We start from the raw sequence: 24983 nt of genomic DNA, 5'->3' as shown, positions 1-24983 counted from the left end.
CACAAAAAAAAACTACTTCGCTTTAAAAAACCTTATGTATATACTTTTTTTTTAATTTTAAAAGGTTACATCTCAATGACATATGTATAGTGAGAGATTGATTTTGAAGTCAGATTCGAACTAAGGTCATGGAAAACTCAATTTCCATTTATGAATCCTTGTTGACCAGTGTTATTAGTGTTTTCTTGATGTTGGTGATTCTAAAGTGATTACCGCCTCGTGAGTATAACTTTTCAAGACTTTTCTTCTTTTTTTTTCATTCAACTATGTCTTTTTTTTAAATCATTATTGTTTTTATTTCGTAAGAAGTTATTTACTTAAGATAAACAAAAACTGAAAATTACAAATTCCCTCATTATGATTCTAATTTTTGTTAAAATGTCCATCAATATACAATATTTTCTCTTTAAGTTATTTCATGCACTTAAATTAAGAAAAATAAATGTTTTATAAAATTTACCATATATACAAATCTTTAGTTTTTCAAAACAAAAAATTGGTTTAAGTTCACTGCGGAATAAATTTACTTTACTTGTTTTATAAAGTGGCCGTCAAGAATGCCTTTTAATAGTTTTTGTTTTTTGTTTCTTTTCTTTGTAACATTATTGTATATTCTAATAATTATAAGTTTTATTGAGAAGTTTTGTTTTTTTTTGTTTGCATGCCTGGTGAGTTCAAAGGTTATACAAAACATTTTTGTATTTATATACCTATAAAAATTGAAGTTTAATAGTTTTATATCGCAAACAATAAACTAAATGTAAAACAAAATTGTTGTTCCTGAATTTTATATAACATTTATTATTAAATATAAAATAAAACAAATTAGCATCCGACATAAATGAGTTTTTTCTTTTTTTTTCTGATAATTCACTCTGTATATACATAATGAATATATGTATATAGTATTTAATATACTTTTTGTTATTTTTAAAATTGTGTAACTACAGGCTTTACTTCTAACCTTAAATACGCGAATAAGTATTTTCTTTTATTACGATTTTAAGGGGCGACGATTTTTGTATTATACCTTTTTGTTTTCTTCTTAAATTCTGTGTGTGCTGCTTTGTTTGAAATAAATGTAAATAAAATTAAAAACTTATTTTTTACGTTAAATGTTAATAATTTTTTTTTCTTTTTGTTTTTGTTTAAAGTTTTGCATTTTATAGATTATAATAATAATTAATAAGTGTTTCAATATTCGTTTGTGAAAAAACGTTGTTAGTGATTCTATTACACGGTTTTACTTTCAAAAACTTGATTTGATTTTTCTTTTATTTTGTTTTGGTTTTGTCTGGAGAGAGAAAAAGGTTGATTTTTTGTTTTGTTTTTCTAAATTTTTCATTGAATTTGAATTTTGTTTTGTATATAAACTTAAATCATTTACACATTTTTTTAATTTTGTTTTCTATTTTGAATCAAAATCCTTTTGGATATTTGGATAAGCTGTTGCTATATTGGGTTTAGCGGTTGCTTTTTTACTTTTGCTTATTTGATTTTATATTTATTTTGTTTTTTTGTGAAATATATGGCTTTTTATTCATTTCTTTGATTCTTTTCATTTCATACCATATTTTTGTTTCGATTTTACTTAAAACTTGATGTTTTTTTAATCATTTTGTAGTTTTGTTTTATAAATTTTTGGGCAGATGCAGTCATACATGTTAAGATTCGATCTTATGTTTCCTAACAAACTTTAAGTTTTCTTTCTTTGATTCCTTGTTTTTTTGTTTGTTTGTTTGTTTTTCTTGAATTAAATTCAACATTTTGCTGTTTTATTTATCTACTATGCTTGAATATAAGATAATTTACTTCATTCCTCTCGTTTCATTTCGTTCTCTATATATTTCTATATAAAGAATATATATAATAAATATTAATATTTTTGTATTTGTTTTTTTTTTTTTTTGTTTAATTATTTATTTTATATATAAATATATTATTTATTTATTTTTTTCTTTCAGATCTTAATTCTCTTATTAGATTTCTTTTTTTTTATATATTAATAAAATAGTTTAATAACATTTTAATTTTTATATTAATAAAAACTTTAATCGTACAATTACATTTAATGTAATTGCAAATATCGTTACGCTGTTGTTTAACTTTTATTTTGTATTCATTTTTTTTGTTGAAAATAACTTTGTTGTTGTTTTTCTCGGCTGTTGTTTTGTTATTTTCATATTTATAATAATAGCGGTATATATATGATTTCATTTTTTTTTTGTTTAACAATATAATTAACAAATATATATAAAAATACATTTATAACATCACAGATCATAAAAAAGATTTTCTTTTAATTGTTTTTCGGTTTTTTGTTTGTTGTTGTTTTGTTTTAATAATTTTCACACGATTTGCATTTTTTTTATTTTGTAAATTGTAAATAAAAAATTGTATTTTTCTTTTGCTTTTTATTTTTTGTTGTTTAATACAAGTAGTTTTTATTTTTTTTAATTTACTAACTATGTATTTTTTCACCACTTTTGTTTTTGTTGTTGTTGTTGTTTTTTATTATTACCTTATGTGGGATTAACGTGTTGAAATTGTTTATTAATGTTTTCGTAGTTGTTGAGTAGGGCACATTATGTGTTTTTGCATTGATGGTAGTGAAATGTCGCTGGAACAGCTTACAAAAGCCTGAAAAATATAAGATTATGTGAGTATTGTAATAAGTATGTTTGAAATTCAAATTATTGTTCCTCGATTTGAATAAAAAAAGTAAACATTTAGAGAGATCGTGAAAAAAGTTTTTTTTTTATAATTAGCGAACACTAAAAGGGTTTTATATACCTTTAATATGCCAAAGACACAGTGTGAGCATTAGGAAAAGAGGGAAGGGTTGGATATTAGGTGTCGGTGTACATTGTTTTTAAACTTCTGAACATTGTAATGACAGGGAAAGATAGAGCGTGGCAAGGCATTTCACATTCGCGTTGTACGGCTAAAAAAGAATCTCTTAACTTCATAATACGGCCGAAGTTGGGCTCAAGGGTAAACTGATGGGCATTCCTAGAAGCTGCGGGTATTACGGTTAAATTGTTTAAAACTGGCTTTTTTACTCGAGCAAAGTCCGTTAAATAACGGTAAAAAAGGGTGAGGCAAGAAACCTTGCGTCGATGTTCGAGTGACGTAAACGAGTGGATGATGTTAATGTTACCAATCATTTTATAAGCTCTTTTTTGAATATTGTCCAAGAGGCTTAAATAAGTTACTGGAGCACCAGGACAGAGATGAGAGCTATATTCAAGTTTCAGACGCATGTATATAGGTTTTGTAGATTGTAGCCAAATCAGACGGAGAGAAAAATTTATTGCAAAGTCTCAAAAAACCTAGGCATCTTGCGGCATTTTTGGTAACATCGCGTATGTGATCGCTCCACAAAGGTGGTTGCTGACGCACATTCCGAGGATGTCAAGATCCACTCAAGTGCAAGTGCCACTCATAGATAGTGGCAAAGAGGGTTTATCTCGCTTTAATGATACAAAACAGCATTGCGTTTTCGAAGCATTAAATTCCACACGATTTTTTATTCCCCATTGTACAATGCTGTGTAGATCGGAATTTAATGAGCCAAACATATTGCAGTTCCACATCCAAAGAGAAGGGTTGTGAGTATGGAAACGAATATGAAAAGGTAAGAGTGTTATCAGACAGGAGATCATTTATAAAAATGAGGAAGAGCGTCGGAGACAAAACGGAGCCCTGGGGCACACCAGCATTTATTTTATGAGTTGCAGACTTGAATCCGCCCAAAACAACTTGTATTGAACGGTTCAAAATAAAATTTCTAATCTAACGAAGAAGGGATTAGTCGATAATGAAAGCACGTATTTTCGATAAAAAACATACTTTCTCCAAAACGAAAGCTTGCGGTCCTCAAGATATTTCTTAAGCTGATAATTAATCAGCGTTTTTATGACCTTAGAAAGGAGGGACGTTAGTGGTATCGTTCGGTAATTTGTGGAAGAAGAACATTCGCCTTTTTTTGGGATTGGCTGAACAAATGCAGTTTTCCAACTACTCGGAACGAGCCTAGAAGAATAGGATAGATGGAAAAGCTTACGCAGAACACCTGTTCAGAATACTAGCGGGGATACCATCTGGGCCAGCGGATTTATGAATGTTGAGATCTTTAAAAAACCTCGCCACAGTTCAAGTACGAAAAAAGATTGCGCCCATAGAATCATTTAGGCGTTCAAGAACTGGGGGAGTTATGGCACTGACTGGTGAGGTGTAATTTTCGGCGAACTGCTTTGCAAATAAGTTGGCTTTATAAATAGAACTAACTAAAGGAGTGTAATTCATTTTTTCTATCTTCAAAATGTGAAAAGTGCTGAAAGGAATTTATTAACTTTCCATTGAAATCCGTCCGGTTTGTCAAATTAAAAAAAAACTTGACTTTTCCAGACGTTTCAAGGTCCCTAAAATCGAAATTAATATTTTTTTAAGGAAGATGTCTGTAAATGAGAGGGTGCATCGATACTTTTGTACGTCCCTCATATTTTAAGAACCAGCAGAGATATGGACTTTAGAAATGTTTGTTATACAGAAAATAAAAGCATGATGCACAGAGAGGACTTTAAAAAAAGCGGTAGAACTTTGTAGCCCAAGATTAAAAAAGAATACATCTTTTAAAAATCATCAGATCTGAAAATAAAAAGTAAGTATTTTCAGAATTTTAAAAATGAATGTAACAAAAATATTTGATTTACAATTTAAAGTTGTTGTCAAAATCCAGAAACGCAGCGGTGAAAGTAAGACAAATGCATATTTATTCTGTGTGGAACAATCTTAAACAGTTAGGTTAGGTTTGACGTGTTGATGCAATGGTAGGTCGAAAAACTCTCACTCGGACCAATGTGGATCCATTGAGCTCCCCATTAAATGGATTTGGTTAGGAATAGGAAAGTAGAAGATTATTTAGGTTGAGGGAGCCTAAATCCTCACACAGGTCGTCGAAAAAGTATTTTCCTATTATCGTCAGAGAGAATGAAATGTGTTCTTCACGTCACCTCGTCTTAATATACCTAAACATAAGAATAATTGAACCCTGCCTAGTTGTTTTTGCTTCGAAATATTTTGACATAGATTCTTGGTCAATTGGATTATATCAACAATATGACTCGGATGAAGCATTAATCCGTTTTTGACCAATTTTTTTGCTCTTTCATTTTCTTCAATGTCGCAGTGACCTGGTCCCCAACAAAGGGTAACCGGGTTAACCTAACTGAGTGAACGTAGCTCCCTTCGGTACTGTTTTACCAGTTATGACTTTTCACAGTTATTTGTTTATCACAATATAATGCACCGCTTTTTTCTCAAAATGTTTTTGTCACTTTCAAACTAAATCTTGGAGTACTGCAATATAATTTTTGAATAGATCTTTATTTTTTTGGCTTCAGGTCAAGCTTAGACAAGGTTTCACCTACCCAGGGGCGGACAAAGCATATGTACAACATGTGAAAATGTACAGGGCGCAACATTCTGGGGGCGCTTTACCAGGAGCAAGAAAATTTAATCTGATCTTGCGCAAACAAATACGTACCACTATTTGCCATTTTTTTAACCGCAAACATTCTTACAATTATCTCAAAAAAACATCATCACAACTGTCCTAAGTTATCTCTTGCACTAACTAACATAACTTTGTTGCATTCAATGAAAATTTAACTCAAGATATCGCAGAACTAAAAATCCTACCTACCTAATTTCCAAATATTTCACTCTATTCGTACAAGAGAAAAAATGAAAAAATCTCAACACAAAAAAGTTCCCTGCCACCTCATAGGTAGGTAGAAATGGCGATCTCAAGGCAACCTAGCCTGAGATCCAATTAGCGTTTGACCTGTGATTGAAAGGGATAGATTTATAGAGAAGCTTCATAGCGATTATGTTAGAGCCATTTTGTCGCATTGAGAAAAAAGATTAGGTCTCTAATCTTTGTCTCAGATAGCTCATCAAGTTCGTCAAAGAATGCTTTTCCAAAGTTCTAGTGTTTGCCAAAGCAAGACATTTGCAGAAAAATGGACTATCGTTTCACTTTCTCGCTGGTCACTACAACTACGGCAAAAGGTATTGTAAGAGATACCCAACTTCTCTGCCACTTCATATGTGCAAGATTGTTTCCTGCACACTGAGTTCCAAAGTTAACACAGAAAGTATGACAACGCAAAATACTTATTTAATCATATAAGCTAGAACGTGCAGGTTTTGTATTATGCACCGTACCTCTGTGTGTGAGTTCTCATCTACAAAAAAAAAGCCCAGGTAGGTTGCTGTGCTACCACTCCTACAAATGGTCAATGGATGTGCAAGTTTTTTATTTTGCACACTGAGTATCGAAACTATTATCATTATGGGTCATGGCGTGCAGGTTTTCTTATTGCACACTGTATCTGTGTAAGAGTAAGGGTTGGGTTGAATCTATGTGGAGTCAAATCGTTCTTGCGCAGGCAGTTTTTTCTTAAAGTTAATGACTGTTTTAACGGCTACTTTTAATTTTTATCTATTCCGGTGCAAAATACAAATTGTTTCAATTGTTTTTTCGCTTTGTTGATTAATTCAGATAAAATAAATCAATTTTTAATAAGAGTGACGTATTTTTGTGACAAGACAAGACTTGAATGTGACTGACTCAGTTGATTTTAGACAACCTTGAATTACATGGAATTTTAATAATAATTTAAAACTGAAGAAGCCAAAATTATGATAATGGTTCGAATATGAAAGGAAAAGACGCGGGTGTTCAGAATCAAATTCGAACCCTGGAACCAAGAGCATTTTTTGTTCCATGTTGCTCGAATTCCTTAAATTTAGTGGTTAATGATGCTTCTCGGTGCTCATTATATGCAGTTAAATTTTTCGATACAATTCAATGTTTGTATAACTTTTTTTCAAGTTCCACAACGAGGTGGGATATTTATAAGAAAACAAATCAAAGTCTTACTTGGAAACCGCTTTCTAAGACTAGATGGGAGAGCAGGTTAGATGCATTGAGGCCTTTAAAAACAAATTTTGAAGAAGTATATGAAGCTCTTATAGAAATAGGAAATCTATAGGCAAAAAAACATTGCAGAATCTTAAGGAAGAAAAATGTTTGAATTTTACATTTATTTGCTGCTTGCTAATTTGGTTTGATATTTTCCAAAATATAAATAAAACTTGTAAATATCTGTAAAGTCCGTCCGTAGGTATGTTCATTTAACGGAGCGTATTGCCAGTTCGCTAGAGAAATACCAAATATGTTTCCTGAAGCTTCATTATTGCGATCTCAACGGAGAAAAAGACTTTATGCTGATGAATGTCCTGAAACTATATTAGACCCGAAACAAAAATTTAATTTTTTTTTCAAAATGCTTGATCAAACCATTCAACCAAGATTTGAACAGCTTGATACATATACGAGTAGTATCAAGTTGAAAAGGAATTATTAAATTCTTTAGACTTTGATGATCTCATTTCTGAATTTGCAAAATGTAAGCCCAGAAAAATAAGTTTCCAAGTTTAAACGTTTCCCATTCATTTAATCGCTGCGTTTACGTTTATTGTTTAGGCCTACTGGGGATACCTCAATAAAAAATAAACACAAAGAAAGTCTTCCTCCTGGGTAAAGTGGAAAAGGCTTATGCTTGTGTATTAGTTTATGTGTACAAATATAAAAAGGGACGCTCTCTACAAATCTTGCATAGGGCGCAAGTTTGCCTGGGACCGGCCCTGCACTTACCCCAAGTTGAAAATCTGCTAAAGACATGGTTTTCTGGTAAGGTTTGGGTTTCTAACAAAGAGTTTTCTTTCGTGAGGTCTAAAAATTGCCATTTTTGGAAAATGAGTCAGTTTAGCACTATTGAAAATAAATACGTAGAGTATCAGTAATGGTACAATTATAACAAATTTCTGTTATCAAGCAAAAAGGTAAAAATATTTATTTAGTAACAATAATGAAAACATTATATGACCAACTTCTAAGACGCTTTCGAAAGGAAAGTTGGCTCTTTATGTGAGGAAAGACGATTTCGGAAGTAGATATTGTTACAACAAATAAGTTTGATAGTCGATAGACCTAGTTATGGTAGGCAGTAGACCAGGACCAAGCCTTAGTGTGAGCAAGTTAATGGCATGAGTCTGCTAGTGATCGGCGTAAATAGAGACTTGTTGAACGAGGCCAGGAGGTTGTCAAAGCGATGATGATGATGATGATCGTTGTCACAAATTACATATTTTAACAAGCGAGAGACACGATTTAAAAGGGGATACTGGCTAAGAGGTAAACTGTTGACTTTAAGGGGAGAAATTCAACAGGCTATTTAGCAAGAGCTATTTTTACGAAAACAGTTATAAGATAATTTCAGGAATAAAATATTGCGACAGTGTTTAAAAGTATCATACGAATTGTTTAGAGCTTTCTGTTGAAATTAGTCCAAACGAATTAAGAGAATTAAGTGGGTTATTGAAAATTTGCTTAAATATGAGAGTTGCACAGAACAAATAAATTATAGATTGTATCCAAGTGGGAAGGAGTTAAAAAACCAAGTTTTAAATTCGTGGAGAAAACGGTTTTGGCTGTGATGCACACATCAGTCTTTTCGATAGAAGTGCCACCTAGGCACATGAATTAAGGGAGTTTTCGAAGAATTAAATTCAATACGGTTCATGATTCCCCATCGAACAATGCTATCAAAAATCATGAAATTATTACACGCTTCCGTTGGCTGTGAATCTAAAAACGAATATGAAATTTTTATGATAATGTCGTCAACGAAACAATTTAGTGGACTACAAGCCTCTAAGGTCATCATTTTTTCTAAACAGGGAAGATTTTGGGGACAAAACGGAGCCCTGTAGCACCTTTGAAATACCAATTACAATAGTCTTACTTTCTCCAAAACGATTTAAAGACTTATTTCACTGTTTTGTGGAAATAAACTGAGATCATATCTGGACCTATTGTTACGAAAAGACATACTGCCAACCATTAAGAAACTTTCTTACTTTTATACTATTTCTTAAGCTGATGAAATTGATAAGCGTTTTCTTGGCCTTAAAAATAACGAACGTAAATGACGATAGCTAGAGGAGAGATGCCTCCGTCATTTTATGGACTGATTGGAAAAATTTTGATTTTCAATCCACTGTAGAGTAGAATTGGAAAAGCTTAGGCAGTGAATTTGCCAACGTTGAAGAATAACTCTTCAAAACAAAGGGAGGATACTTTCAGGCCTTATAAATGTTAAGATTATTAGAAAGGAAATTCATCCTATAAAATCAGTTTTGGTTCTCAAGCACACGAGGAGCATGCTACTCTCTAAAAGCATATAATATTCCATAAAATAATAATATTTAATTTTATTTAATTACAAGATTATATACAAAAAATATATAAACTTACCATCCATAATGAGACGTCAAATCTGGATCAATCGTTCGACTGAATTAAATTGTTGATTTACATATGTTTTTTTTTTAAAGAGTAAGTCCGGTTTTAGAATCAAGAATTCGAAACGATCGAAGTTTTTTGTTGTATTTTTTCGTTTTGTTGTATTTAAAGAATTACATTATTTAATTTGTTTTAATTTTTAAACTTTGTTTTTCATTTCTGCTTTCTTTAATGCCACAAATTTCGCTTTATTTTTCCATTCGTATATCTTTCACTTAGTTTTTTTTTTGTTAGTTATAATTTGCATAGTTTTTTGTTTATTGTTTTAAATAGTTTTATTGTTTTTATCACAAAATAAGGCGAAATACTTAAATACATTTGTCTATTTAATTTTTTGTATTTTTTTTTTGTTTGTTTTCTTCAATAAATTCGTATCCCACGACGGATTTTATTTAATTAAAATATTTTTTTTTTCTATTATTATTTTTATAACTGTTCGTGTGTGTGTGTATTTTGTAAAGAAAATCATTTTTTTTAAATTACATACAATATGTAATAATTAATTATTAAATTTAATGAGATTACAAAAAATGTATTCAAACACTACTTTTACATTTAAAACAAAAAGAAATATTATCTTTCTTTACATTGTTTTTCTTTGTTAAATTAAACATAAATTATATCATCATTCGCTTATAATAATACTCACTTTTTTTTAAAACAGTACGAACTAACGTTTTTTTTTAAATATTTTCTGTTTCTTAGACTTTGTAAGCCTTGAAAATACACCGGACTTCAAATTTAATTCAAAATCATCCGATTTTTATTTCTTTGTATTCGATGAATAAATAAATAATCATGAATAATTTGCCTCTATTATTTTCTTCTTTTTTTTAATTAATTTAGTTTAACATATATAAGCACATCATATTTATGTATTTTTAAAGTTTTAAAGATTTTTGTTTATTTTGATATCAATTACTCTCTCGTTGCACTTAGATAAAGCTGAATCAGTGCTTGAAATGCTTTAGCAGTTAATAAGTCATACATAATTCATAAGTTCATCACCATCCACCGACCAATTTTGTATAACGCCCGTCATTATCCTTTCCGTCGTAGCCGTTTCCGTTTTCTTTCCTTTCTGTTTCGGTTTTCTTCTTATTGAAAGCTAAATTGCATGCAAGGATTTAGTTGTTCTAAGAAATAAAAGCTTTGTGGAGTTGTTGTTGTTGTGATTAAGATTTACACGATTTTAAAATTGGTGTTTCTTCTAAAACTGAAGATTTAGATTTTTAGATCTCACATTGAATAAGCTATATCCGATTGGGGCAGGAAGGACGAACTTTAACGGTTGAGATGTGTCGGCAGATTAAATTGAAAAAGTTTTTTATTTTTATAAGTTTAATTTTTTTATAAGTTCTACGTTTTGGAGGAGGGTTAGGGGGTTGGTTTTAAGAGGAAAAAGAGAGAGAGTGTATACATGGATAGTGTGCTTTTATTTTTCACCAAATTAGAACAAGGGATAAGGACGGGGGGTTAACTAGTTTTTTTTTTTGATTTAAAATTGGCATCGCAAAGGAAGAACTAAAAAAACTAAATTCACTTTATGTGCAAAAATATATTTAAATTAAAAAAGAGTAAATATATAACAATGAAGTGTTTGCATGTTTATGTGTTGTGAAAAGCTTTTTCATGATGAAGGATTAGGAATTTCGCGATCTATTTGTTGTTTGTTTTTTAATTATACTATTTTTTTTTTTGACACATAAAAACACACTTAAACTTTAACAAAAGTAAATTTAACTTCTTTTTTCTTTGTCGTTATTTTGTTTTGTTTTGTATAAGTGTTTTAGACTTATTTGTCTTAAGCGACTAGTTCGTTTTTGAGTTCAGGCTCATTCATGGTTAGAGAACCAATTTGATCCAAAACAGCTTCAATGGATTTCTCCTCTTGGGCCGATGATTTTAGCTTGGCGACGGCGACGGTGGCGGTTTTATTTGATTTGTTCACAGTGGATGATGGTGGCGATGATGGAGGCTCAATCTTTGTGACTTTGTCTACTTTAGCAACTGTAGTGGTCTCTGCGTTATTTAATGGCAATGGAGATGAAGAAGGTGATGAGGTTTTGGTGGTTGTAGGGGTGGTAGGTGTGGTAGACGTTGTAGATGTGGTATTGGCTGTACTGGTGGTACTCTTGGTTTTAATTGTGATTGGGGAGCGGGTTTTTGCAGCCACTGCCACAACAACAGCTGGTTTGTCTTCGGAAGTTGTAGTGTCTGGCGATGTGGAACCATTGGATTCTGTTCCCTTGGATGCTGTTGTGGTTGTTGCTTCTTTCTCAGATCCCTCCTTGTCGCCATCGTTCTTTTCCGCATCATCGTTTTTCTTGTTTTTGGTTTGAGTCTTGACACGGTTGTCCTTTCGCTTATTGCGATTGCTTTTACGTGCATTTACTTTGTTGGCAAAAGTGCGTGATAAACTGCGATTGGCCATGTTAGCGGCTGCAACAGTTCCTCCGCCAACATTTGAATTTCGATTGAGGCGGGCATTTAAGCTTAATTTTCCACGATTTCCAATGGCAATGCGAGCAGCCACACGATTTCCAGCACCACCTACCATGCGATTGCCACCGCCGCCATTACCACCAAATGGTCCGAATAGTGAGCGGGAAGCAGCTGCTGCGGCGGCTGCATTGTTACCGGCCCATGAACCTGTAACTATTCCTACAATTCGCAAAATTAATCAAACAAACAGTTTCGAGGTTTTTTGTTTTGTATTCAGTTCAAATCTTTTGAGAATGATTTTGGGATGATTTTATTTTTATTTTATTTTTTCGGAAATGTTTTTGGATATTTTTTTTTTTCTTTGTGAAAGGATGAATTAAAAAAGGGGTGTGCAACAAAACAAAAAGTCTCGGGGTATAAAAATAATAAAAATGATTATCTGAATAATAAATTATAAGAAAAACCAAAAATAACTACGCGTTAATGCAAAATTAGGAAAACTAATTCGATTGAGTTTTTTTCGTTTTTCACTCGACATTATACTAACCTCCGACTTTGAGTTGATAGCCTTTGCGATTCGGCCCATTGCGATTGCCCATTTGATTACGGTTACGTCCTCCGTTGTTTGGTGGTGGATTTACTCCGGTTACTGCTTCGCGACCCAAAAGAGCAGACGAGAGAGCGAAGTATGGTGATTGAGTGTTGTAGAGGATCGCATTGTTGGCATTGGCCGCGGCAGTTAGAGGGTGGTATTGCGAGGCTGCTGCTGCTGCAACACAATTCTTACTGAATTGCTGAATTGAGAGAGCACGTTGTGATAAGGCTCGTTGGGGCAGTAAACCTGGCCTGTACATTGGATCTAAGATTAAAGAAAAAAAATTTTAAGGTTTTTGTTTAACATTTCAGAAACAAAAATTTGGATTTTCTAAAAACTCAACATACCCATATGAGCTGCAGGCAGTAAAAAGTGTTCTACATCCTCCAAAATAGCTTTACGGAATCGTTCGATTTTCAACACTATTTCAATATGGTCATCACACAACTCTCGAATTGTCGAAACATATGTGGACATCTTCAGCTTTAGATGGAAAAGTTTGCCATCGAAAAATAGCCATGGATTGATCATAGTCCATGGAAGAGGCACTCCACAGGCATCGTTGGCCAAAGATGCAGTTTCAACACCTTGCATAAATAATGTTGCAAGATACACACCTCGCAAATGTACACCAGGTAACTAGAGTAAGAACAAATTATTAAATAATCACTGAATAAATGTTGCCCTTCTTTGGACGCTTACAATTAATTCTTGAGTATTCTCAACCATTGGCAATTGCTGAGAAAATGCTGTCGCAAGGAATGCATCGAGTTCCTGGCGAGTCAGGATATTTCGATCAGGACTGGTCACAATATATCTTAGCACACAGGCCATGACTAGCATATGTTGGGGGACATAGCCACGATTAAGCATCAGCGGTGAGTCTGAGCGCATGATTGTCAAGAACGCTCGCATGCGGCGTTGTTTATCATCGAATGCCATGCCAAACCACAAACGTTGAATCGTCGGAACAGCCCAGGGAAGTGGAGTTGCACTCACAAGGGCTGGCTTCTTATATTCATTCTGAGGAGACCAGATCCATTCGGCAACTTGAATTTCTGGTGGTTTTTGACCAGCCGCAGCTGCAGCAGCTTCCTTCTTATCTTTCTTATTCTCCTTCTTGTTAGATTTATCCGATGAGTCGTTATTGTTGCCGTTCCTCTTTGAACACAGGTACTTTTGGTGGTACAAGTTAAACAAAATTGCGTATATCATCTGCCGAGCTGGCCTATAGAACAAATGCACCGATGGAATCTCTCGATATTGCTCATCCTCCAGCACTTGGGGAAGAATAATTTCCTTCTTTATGAGGAGTTGATATATTCTTGCATCCATTATGCCACGTTGATGACGATTTAGAGAGGTTTTTAGCACTTCAGCTGGGAGAGTGTATACAAATGGTTGCAGAGATTTTGCTCCATTTGTTGAAGCAGCTGCAGCAGGTGGCGTACTTGCTGTGGTGGCCGCTGCTGTAGCTCCCGCTGTTGAGCTTGATTTCTCCTTATCCTCAGTTTTGCTCTTATCACTCAAAGCAGAACCTTCTTCGATGACTTCGTCTTCTTTAGCAACAGCATCACTTAAGATCTTCTTAGCTGCTTCGTCATTTTCAGCAGTTTCTGAGGCAAATGGCATTGGTGGATCAGTCACAGCTACTGGCTTAATAAGCTCATTGCGCTTCTTCGAACCCTGGTATTTCTTCGCTGAGAATTTACCCTTTCGTTGGTAATATTCCAGTGACTCTTTGATTTCCTTCTCAAATTCAGCCAAACTCAAATGCTTAATGAATTCATCGATGTCTGTTGTAGGCGAATTGCGAACTATTTCAGCAATCTTACGAATCCGACCCTCATAGTCCAAACTAGCATCGATCTTTAAACGTTCGTAAATTAATTTACATTTGGCTTCGTCGATTAGGATATAACCACCCAAGAAGACAGCAACAAAAGGCAGATGATCGGCGGTAAGGCTTAACGAAGCCAAAAGCTTCGATATCATAAACTCTTTGGTCTCGAGGGCTCCCTTGTAGGATAATCGCAGGTCATGGGAGCTGAAGTAGCGCGTCGTATTCGCTATAATATAATCGGGATGAAGGCCTAAAATGCCATCAAGTTTTTGTTCATGAAAATATTCAATAAGTTCCATGGTATGGTCATTAACTGTTTGTACCTTGAATAATTAAGAAGAGATAAAAAATAAAATATCTACCTTACTTCTCATTTTTGTAACTATTATATTCTTACAATTTGAATATGTACACTTCTCAAAGCATTTCTCAATGCTGTCTTAATGCCAGAAGGAGGTAACCACCAGATTTTTGGAGGTGGTGTTCCAATCATTCGAATGTGCTTCAAAACCTTTTGAATAAAGAATTTTAACATAGTTAAGTAAACAAAATTAAGTAAGTTAAATTTACCGAATTTGTTTTTTGACGAAAATCATTACATTCGGCGGAGCATTTTTTATTTTTCTTAAGCGTTCCATCGAAAAATGCAATCACCTCTACATGAGAATGTTGAAAGGCACTGGCTAAGAGTTGTACAAACTGGTAAGCCCTGTTCCACTGGCCACCACAGGCCCAATCTAAAAAAAAAAGTCAAATGTTAATAATCAAGGTAAGCATACATTTTGGTGAATTATTGTTTACCAGAATAATAGCCTCCATAGAATCTGTCCAAACAGTCTTCAATATCCAAGGCAACACGGAAGTTTCCATTGTGCTTGTTGTTTTTCATATTTGCTGCAAATGAAATAAGTTAAACAAATTAACAAGATGTTATTACTAAGTGTTTTAAGATCATCCAGAGGAGTAAAGGTATTTGAAACTTTTTGATTTTAGTCTAAAATTAGTTTTGTATGCGAGTTTTGCTAACTGTTTTTCCATTTAAAATCGAAAGCATTATGGAGGTAGTTTTTAGGGAGAATTTAATGTGCTCGATATTTAGCACCCAAGTAGAAAGGTGAAGAAAGTATAATAGAATTATAATTGAATGTGTGAAGCGTGGAGGTCATAATTATAACAGAATAGTCTTTATAACTAGCATATTGAGTACAAAATAAGATATGAGCTTTAGGTGCATTCTTTAACTTCAGTTTTGATACGAGAACATATTGGAATACCCAGCAGAAAAATATCTCATTGCTAATGTAGTTCATACTAAAAGTATGAACACTGTTTTCCACAGAAGTGCCTGGCTTATCATTTTCAGTTCGTTTTCTGAAGGAAAGCTCTCAATATTCATAAATTCAAAAGACACATAGAGGCTTTGTGCTGAGGGCCCATGAAAGCAAGGTTCATATGGAGCAATTCCAGAGTGGAAACCTTCAGAAAAATATAGAAAATAATCAACCTTAATGCTAGAAGCACATTTTTCAAGTAGATTGCAGTTTGTCAGGTCATGTTAATAGGTTCATTAAGGAACGGCAGATAATCCTATGGACACTGAAAAGTAGCATTAATCTGCATGGTGGCTTTGGTTCCTGTGGAATGTGGAAAGCATAACATTTTAAAATGTTCAAAAAAAGAAGGGGTTGGTGGAGGTGTGTACTCTGAACGATTGACATTAAGTCTCTCATTCCGCCTTCCCATTGATGGTAGTGTGTTCCAGGCGGAACTATTGGCGATAAAAGAAGTGTTGTCCTGGCTTAAAGAAAACTTGATATCAACATCTAATATCCGTATTTTCTCACATAGTCAGGCCGCTACAAAATCTCTGGACACTGTCTCTACAAACTCTATAACAGTCAATAACTGTCGATCATCTGTAATGAAGATGGTGCAGCAGTTTAATATTCACCTTTGCTGGGTGCCGGGCCATAGAGACATTCCAGGTAACTGTAAAGCAGATGAACTCGCCAGGAACGACACAGTGCAGCCCATCCTACCACGTTTGGCACACACGGGCATACCAATCGCTACTTGTAAATTGTTGCTAATGCAAAACGATATGAAGAAGGCAAACACCAGGTGGAACAACATCACCATGTCAGGTCACGAAAGACTTCTGGACAGCACTAGATTTAAAGCGTTCAAGGTGCCACTTTGACCTAACCTAAACATAACATTTAGAATCTTTCAACAAGATAACAACCGAAGCCTTACAACAAAAATGCTAAAAAGAGTAGTTTCGGGTTAATAAGATTTCTACTCAGCTTATTTCATCTCCAAAGGGAACTTTTAAGCCGTTGTGGTTGCTTCTTCAGAACTTATGAAAAACAGCATGGAAAACTTTTTAAACATCCAACCCAACAAAATATAACAAATTATAGGATAGTTAGACTTTAAATTAAATTTTCTAGTGTTTTCATTCAGGTTATTTTAACAAATCACGAACATCAACTTGCAATCGATTTCAAAAGCTCAATTTTTCTCACTCTATTCAGAGGAGACCTTTGAACAAAGATCTCGGATGATTCGCTTACAAAGTTAAATTTACTCAGTAATTCAAGGCACTTCGTTACCTTTTCGTAGTTTGGGTCTTAGAGACGCTTGAATTGGATCATTTGCTTAACAGAGGCTAGGTTAACAAACTAAATTGGGGCTCGGAAAACTCTCAGAAATCAATGTGTCTATTCATTTATTTCTGAGAGTTTTGAAATTTAGTGGAGATTGTATAATAATTGTATCATTTTTCCTCGAAAATGAGACTGGGAAGCGTGTCTGGTTCTTTATTTGCGTTACAGAACCATGTGAATTGACTTTTTTATATTGAAATTAAAGAAATGTATTTGTATATGGATTTTCGGCTAATGTGACGCTGCGATTTTGATTTTAGACTTCTTGGTGGACAGGACCAAAACCAGAACTAAACCTTGGAAAATTAGATTGACAAATTGCAATATTGCGGACCCAGCCACTTGATTGACATTATGTTGCATAATTAATTAAAACATTTAAATATTAAAAATGGGTGGAATTTAAAAAAAGGAACATAAGCAATTTATTAGAAAAATGTTTTAGGAAAACGATAACTGATCTATTTTAGAATTCAGGGCCTTTCTACCTAACTCGATTCTACAATGAAATTGCTCGAATTCGAAAAATTGGAACTATTTATCTATTTCACTACTTTCGAACCAACGAGAACCGAATAGTTCTAGTAGTGCCAACTATATTCTTAAGAACTTTCCAATAAATGAGGAGCTACGTAACTCGAAAGTAGAGTTCAAAACAAGGCATATCGAAAATAATCACTCTACATCAAATGTGTTTGAGAGCAAAGTTTTTTTTTTGTCAAAGTGAAAGTGATGCTCACTCATAGCCGGGCGAATCAGTTGAATATGAGTTTCATCTACCACCCCAATTACATCGGGAATTCGTAAGTTTTGACAAAAATAGCGTTTGGACTTTCGTTTCTCTTCCTCATTCATTTCAAAATTCATCAGCAGCGGCCACATGACTCTTTCAATTGTAGTCAAAACTTAGCCAAGTATTTTTGACATGGTTTGCCGTGCAAGTCCAGCGTTCTTGTCAATACCGATTTGGTTTTGGCAACCTCCTTTTGACAAAAACATCAATGCTGCTGATAACTCAATGATAATCGGAACAGCATTTTGTCTTCTGCGAGTAGCCACGTCGGATGATATGGTGTTAAGTAAGAACATAAATCCGTCTTTAGAAAGACGATAGTTCTTAACACAACTAAAACAAAATTGTACATATATTTTTCATTAAGAATGCGTTCAAATATTTTACCATATTCATATACGAGGTGTGTTCAAAAAGTACCCGGAATTTTCGTTTTTTTTTCAAAAAATATTTATTTATTCGTTTGCATCAATGTGGTTCCCTACAAAGTAGTCCCCCCAGATATAATACACTTATGCCAGCGTTTTTTTCCAATCTTCAAAGCACTCTTGATATTCACTTTACGATATGTCCTTGACCATTGTCAGCGATTCGGCCTTTATTTCTTCGATCGAGGAAAAACACCGTCATTTCATGGGTCTCTTTAACTTTGGAAACAGGATAAAGTTGCACGGAGCCATTTCTAGTGGATATAAAGGTTGGGGCATGACTACGGTATTGTTTTTGGCCATCAACGAGTCATCACGACGAGTGAGCATGTGCGTTATCGTAGTGCAAAGGCCATGAATTGTTTTTCTATAAATCTGAGCGTTTTTCGGATTGCACACGTCGCATGACTTCAAGGTAATACTCCTTATTAACCGTAAGACCTTGTGGTAAGATCTCTTAATGCACTTTGCCATTATAATCGAAGAAAACTGTAATCAAAACCTTCACATTTGATCGAACTTGACGTGATTTTTTCGTTGGTGACGTTGGATAAGAGGTGGACGATTATGCTTTGGTTTCGATATCACAACCGTACACACATGTTTCATCTCTGGTTATGATACTTTCAAGCAAACTTGGATCATCGTTGACGTCATTTAACAGCTCCTGAGCGATGTTCATGCGATTGTTTTTTGGTCACATTGTTTGAACAAGCAAAAATCGCCGAACTAAAAAAAAACGTCGGACCTTAACAACTACCACAGACAAAGTAAACAGTGAATATAGCTGAAAATTGCATCATACTTTAGGGACATCTATACCAACACAATAAAAAAAATTACCTTCGGAATCTGCAGACCCGCGAAATTTAAAAGTATCCATGTATAAACTTTTACAAGTTGGTATAACCGGCGTCCGATTGTACTTTCATACGTAGTACGATTTGAAAGCAGAATCGGAAATAAGTTTCGAATAGAATCTAAAGTAGAATCGAGTTACATAGTAGGGCCCCAGTACATAAATTGGTAGGTACTCCGAATTTTTCAAAACTGCCTTAATTTTTCTAGGCAAACTGACATCCAATTTTCGGAATGGAATACCGGCTTTTCTAAGTTGCAGCCCATAATTCGTACAAATTGACATTTTTTTTTGGAATCCTATGCATTGATGCTGATCCATCCCGCCAAATATTCTTACTATGCTGCCCAAACTATCACGTTGACGCCTTGATTTTTATAAAGACTTACGCAACATGGACTTTGCTATCAGATCCATATCGAGGTTCCACTAAACATTTCTCCAAAATTTTAACACTTTTTGCAGATATTCTTCTTCAAATTCTGAACGTTTTGTATGCTCCTAGTTGAAATAAGTGGTTTTTTTCTAGCAACGCAGTCTTTAAGCCCTGCTTGTGCAAGCATCTTTTCTATATACTAGTACTTTTTCTTTTTCTAGTCGTTTGTTTTTTAGGGCTTTACACGATTTAGTGCTAAATCCATCTTTTAGAAACAATTAAAATCATTTGAAAAGTAAGGAATATGACTTTTCCATTTAAACATGTTTATATCAGTATACTTTGCTCAGGAGAAATAGAAATAAACGTAAGAAGGGGTATTCACTACTAATACCCTTTCTTATTTCTTATTTTTAATTCTTACTTAAAACCTTACAATACAAAATTACAAAATAAAACAAAATGATAAGCAACATAGGTTGTTTTTGGAATTATAGAAAAAAGTAAGAATGCTTCGACTGCTCAAGAATATTCGAGACAACTCTAATTTCTTTGAACTCCCTAATGTACTATTGACTTAAGTAGAACAAATATTTTGTACCTACTGGAAGTTCTTTTAATTATAATCAATTTCTTAAGTTTCAGATCATATATTCGACTGAACATTCGTAATAAACAATTTGAAGGCAAATTTAAAAATGCAAGCACCTCCTTAATCCTGCTATACTAAAATTAGCTTCTGCCCTTAGATTTTTTGCTAGTGGTAGTCATCAGAGCAGCGTAGGAAAAGTTTTGGACTTAGGAATGTCACAACCCTCGGTTTATTTTTTTTTAACGGCCAGGTTACCAGGAGTAATAGGATGTTTTGACGGAACCCCTATAAGAATCGTTGCTCCGATTTAGTTGCGTCATCAGTATCTTAGCAGAAAAAGATATTACAGTTCAAACACAATGATAGTAATTTTTTTTTTAGAGTAGCTTTTGCTTTTCAATACAAGTTTTAAGGGCGTGTGACCATAAAATGTGTATTCGTTATGTGACCCTAGATATGGAGGATCGAGCCATGTTTCATTTGTAAAGAACTACAGTAATCTTAAGTGAGTTCTTGGTACCAAAGACGAGAACGTAAGTAAGGGTTGTAGCAAATTCGTCCCAATATTTCTTTTGGTTTTTTTTTTTGAAGAACCAAAAATTGTATTATTTGTATTTGAAGAACCAAAATTTGTATTAGTTGTCTTGCAGCTGAATAAAAATGCATTGATTCATGTTATTTTATAAAAGAAATGCAATATACATATGTAGTACCCGTGGCATGATGGTTAGTGCGTTGGAACAAAAAAAAAAAAACATTAAAATAAAAAAAAAGAAAACATGGAATAAAAAAAAATAAAAAAAAAAAAAAAAAAAAAAAAGACAACAAAATATGAAAAAAAATGTTAGATAGTTAAATTTGCTGCTGTGGTTGTTCTAGTTTTAAGTAGTTTATAGGTAGAATAGGTAGTTTTAGTTAGTTTTAAGTTTTATTTAAGGACCTTATTTTAAGTAGTTTGTAAGTAAAAATAAATAAAAAAAAGGATATTGATATTAGTTTTTTGTTCAAATTTTCTAATAAATACAAAAATAAATTAAATAAAATTTAAATGAAGTAAAATAGATCTTAAGGCCGAAAGGCATTAGTAATTAGTGTTATAGTTTAGCTTAGAGTGTCCGTATGGGACCATTAAGTTAGTTGTAAGTTATGGATAATTAGGCTAGTTTTATGAATTTTTGTCTAGCTTTAAGATAGGTTTAAGAATGAATTAATAAAAATGAATTTAAAAAAAAAAAAAATAAAAAAAAGTGCGTTGGACTGTCATGCAAGGGGTCTTGGGTTCAATCCCTGCCTGTGACAGCTTAATTTAAAAAATTAATTTTCGCGGGTACTGCCTCTTGCGAGGAATTGACAAATCCTTCAAGAGTAATTCTTGTCATGAAAAAGTGCTTTCTCAAAAAAAACTAGCCGTTCGGATTCGGCCTTAAATTGTAGGTCCCTTCCATTCCTGACAACAGTACTCGCACACAGGAATGGTTGAGAGTTGTAAGTCACTAGGCCCTGGTTCACAACGGACTGTTGCGCCACCCCATTTGATTTGATTTGAATATACATATGAAGTTACATTGTTTTATTTTCCGACATTTCTTTTACATAAGCTTCGACCTTTTCTCACACAATATGAACGTTCGACAAATAATAACACGAATGACGTTCAAATCAACGAGTATTCGATAGTGACAATAGTGTGAGATCAATCTTCGAAAAATGTATGACATTAAAGTCGAATCAACGGTTCTCAATTCGCCAACGGTAATGCAAATTTCTCACACTCACACGTTAATTCATTTAACTCGCCAATGGTAATAGGGGTATAATAGAATTTGTTTTAAATTTATATTTTTAGTTCTTTTTGTAATTTTTTTCAATATTTTGTTGAACCTCCTATTGCTTTAATAAGAGCCCAAATCTGAGTGGCATACTGTCAATGCATGATTTGACTGCATTTGTGGGTGGTGATTCCAAACGTGAATTACTTTTTCAAGAAGTGAAAGCATCTTTAGCTACTTCCATTTTCATCAGCACCCACACGCTTTCAAATGGGTTCATATCAGGGCTGTTTCCCGGCCAGTCCAACAGAGGGATGTTTTCTTCCCTTAAATATGTTATTATGGACCGGGTTGTGTGGCATGGAGCTCCATCTTGCATAAAAATGTATGGTTTTCCATTCGGGAACGTTAAAAATATTGCGTATAATCTAATAATTATACAAATTCTGCAGTGCGTCTAATAATATGGCCAGGGACTGAAAAAATATATAAAAACTGTTGAATAATTTCATTAAAGTCCACCGCTGTACGTACCTAATTAGCAAAGAAATCTTGTAAGCTTTTTTAACTATATCTCTTTTTATTTACAAAAATGGAATTGTCTTTTACTGTATTCTAATCGAGATGCTTTTTTCTAAAACCCTATTTTTAATTGCATTTATCCCAAAATGATGATTTTTGAGTTAAGACTGTATTGCAGCAAACTAGCAATATTATATTAAACATTTTTAGTGTCTTTCTCCTAATTGCTATTATTTTGACTGCAGGTGCATATGGAAAGAGTATCGATATTTATCTCAATTGTGAATGTTTTAATCACCCAATCTTTTTTTTAATTTTGTCTATGTCCTAAAAATTCTTGAAGCTTGAGACAGGAGAAAAGTACGTAAGTACCTTACTCATACTATCAGATACACCCCTCTTTCAAAAAAAAAAATCTAACCTATTCTCTTTGTAAAGGTCTTTTTAAAGCTCTTTTTCTTCAACCTTCATTTATAATAATAATAATTTTATCAAAAAAAAACCTCATCATCATCAATAGCCACAAACGCCACATCGCATTTATTGATTTTTCATTTCTCTTCTTGTTAAAGAATTTCCAGTTTTAAAATTCTGCGTGACCATCATTTGGTAGGTATATGAATTTTTCATTTTTTTTTATTGTAGAAAAATGCAAATAAACCGGGTGTATGCTCGATTGACATACTTAACTCTTTCCAGTTTTCAGTTTTGCACTATTCATAAATGTAGGTACCTACATATACATATTGGGTAGGTTAGGTACACCTATCTAGATTTTGTCCTCTACTCTAGTTGACGACTCATGTAGCAAAAAAGAAAACGCAGAAAATAACTTGGAAACAACACAGAGATTTGTGGTGCACTATGCAATTTCATAATACCTACCTATTAGATGCAAATACAAGACTTTTTAAGGACCAAGTCTTAAAATATGGCAAGGATTGAATATGAGGTTGTACCTACCTGTGTTTCAAAAAAAAAAGAAAACTAATGAATTGTGTGTTTTAAGTTGTCGAGAATATACTTACGTGGATGTTCATCATGATGTTTTTGTCCAATTTTGAAAAGATCAACACCAACCGCACCCCCTTCGACTTTCGACAAAAACGTTTGCAAATCTGCCGGATCGATCATAATGTTGTGATGTATTATTTTACTTGTTCGTTAACCACACACAAAAAATAAACAACAAAAGTTCACAAAATTCCAATTTTATTCAAAGAACCGAAAAACAACACACAAAACAATAATAATTTATTTTGTGGAACAGAAATGTTTATATAAAGTTTATTTATTTATTTTTGTTTGTTGGTTGCAATATTTTAGAACAGAAAATCCTTTTTGTCTGACAGTTGAAGTTTACACGAGGATAGGCTAAAGGAATTTCTTTCCTATTCCTTCCTTTCTTTGTATTTCTACTTTCTTCCTTCTTTTCAAGGAAATCGACGAAATATCAAAAACAAAATAAACAACACTCGTTGTCGTCGTCTTTTCTTGTCGCCCGTCTGTCCCGTCGTCTTGTCTTGTTGGAGTGAAATTTAGAACACAAGAGCACACTCTATATGTTGTATCTCTTCAGACACACGCATTCAGTTGGCACTTAGCAGTTGACGTTAAATAGGTTTGTCTCAGTCGCACTACATGCCAACACCGCCACCCATTTGCCGGCTCTTTGCAACTAATTAGGTACTAACTGGAGCACACCACAACCACACACTGTTTCTATTGCACTTATGCGCACTGCATTGCTGTCCGATAATTATTGCAACTTATGTGCTTGTCTCCCTCTGATACACGATCAAACACTACACGATATACGACAGATGATGGATAGCAATAGGACAGGAGAAATAAAATAACTTTATTTATTCTCTTTTCCTTGACTTGAGTGAAAAATAATTAAAAAAAAAAATATTAATCAATTTTTCCACCTCCGGTCGTCGGCAAAAGGAACGAACAAATTATCCAACCACGTACGGGATTTTCGGAGCAATTTATGAGTTTCAGTTCAGGAACAAAAAGAAATTTGGTCGGAAAAAGTTAACGACGAAACAGTTAATAACATTAAAAAGAAAAACCAGCGAGTACTCTTTTTGCAAATGTTCAATTCACGAAAAATTAGGAGTTTTCCTTTTGGCTCTGATTCTTTGACTCTTTTTTATTTTTTCTTCTTTACAGAGAGACACGATAATTGGAAGCTTAATTCGATCAATAGAAAAAGAAGTTTGACACCAATTTTACATCATTTTTGTTTGTTTTTTAGTTTAGAATTTTAAATTAATAATTTTCACTTTGGTCATAATAAATTTTATGAAGAAATTTGTTAAATTTTTGCGAACCGAAGATTCAATGCAGACGATAGCGAAAATGTTTCGGGGTGTACTAAAAAATTTTCTTTTTCACCGTCGTCGTCGGTCGTCGATAAATAGGTGTAGTAGAAGAGTAATGAAAGAGACGAAAGTAGTAGAACTGGCAATGGCAAGTTGCATGTACGTACAGTCAGCGTCATTTTATTGAGTATGAGAGTTTATAAAGAAAATTATTTTAATGCTATTGAAGCATACGAAGTTATCATAAAAGATGACATTTTTGGTTATATTGGAGGGGTGTTGAATCGAGCCAAGTTAGGGAAAGAGAATTTGAAAATAATAAGAGG

At 33.5% G+C, this 24983-nt stretch overlaps 1 protein-coding gene across 2 annotated transcripts; it reads right to left on the bottom strand.

The window, feature by feature from the left end:
• Nucleotides 1–445: 445 nt before the first annotated feature.
• On the bottom strand, nt 446–24711 carry LOC129948822 (constitutive coactivator of PPAR-gamma-like protein 1). 2 transcript variants are annotated; one of them, XM_056059889.1, is made up of 9 exons: nt 23356–24711; nt 15121–15213; nt 14890–15056; nt 14717–14830; nt 13179–14642; nt 12824–13115; nt 12429–12740; nt 9389–12100; nt 446–2640 (listed from the first exon to the last, which is right to left on the bottom strand). In XM_056059889.1, exons 1-8 carry the CDS (start codon nt 23459–23461, stop codon nt 11241–11243), a joined length of 3408 nt encoding a protein of 1135 aa, XP_055915864.1. In that variant the 5' UTR covers nt 23462–24711; the 3' UTR covers nt 446–2640; nt 9389–11240. The 2 variants fall into 2 exon arrangements, with proteins under 2 accessions (XP_055915864.1, XP_055915865.1); XM_056059890.1 differs by having other exon boundaries at nt 9389–12094.
• Between the last annotated feature and the right edge of the window lie 272 nt (nt 24712–24983).

Source organism: Eupeodes corollae, chromosome 3, assembly GCF_945859685.1.
Source record: "Eupeodes corollae chromosome 3, idEupCoro1.1, whole genome shotgun sequence".
Classification (NCBI taxonomy): Eukaryota; Metazoa; Arthropoda; class Insecta; order Diptera; family Syrphidae; genus Eupeodes; species Eupeodes corollae.
This window is presented reverse-complemented; position numbering and strand designations above follow the sequence as displayed.

Coding starts and splice junctions, on each gene's coding strand:
- LOC129948822 (XM_056059889.1), bottom strand. CDS start 23,461: ATGATCGATCCGGCAGATTTGCAAACGTTTTTGTCGAAAGTCGAAGGG. Junction 13,116..13,178: donor AGAATACTCAAGAATTAATT/GTAAGCGTCCAA, acceptor TTCTTACTCTAG/TTACCTGGTGTACATTTGCG. Junction 12,741..12,823: donor ACTGCCTGCAGCTCATATGG/GTATGTTGAGTT, acceptor CTTTAATCTTAG/ATCCAATGTACAGGCCAGGT.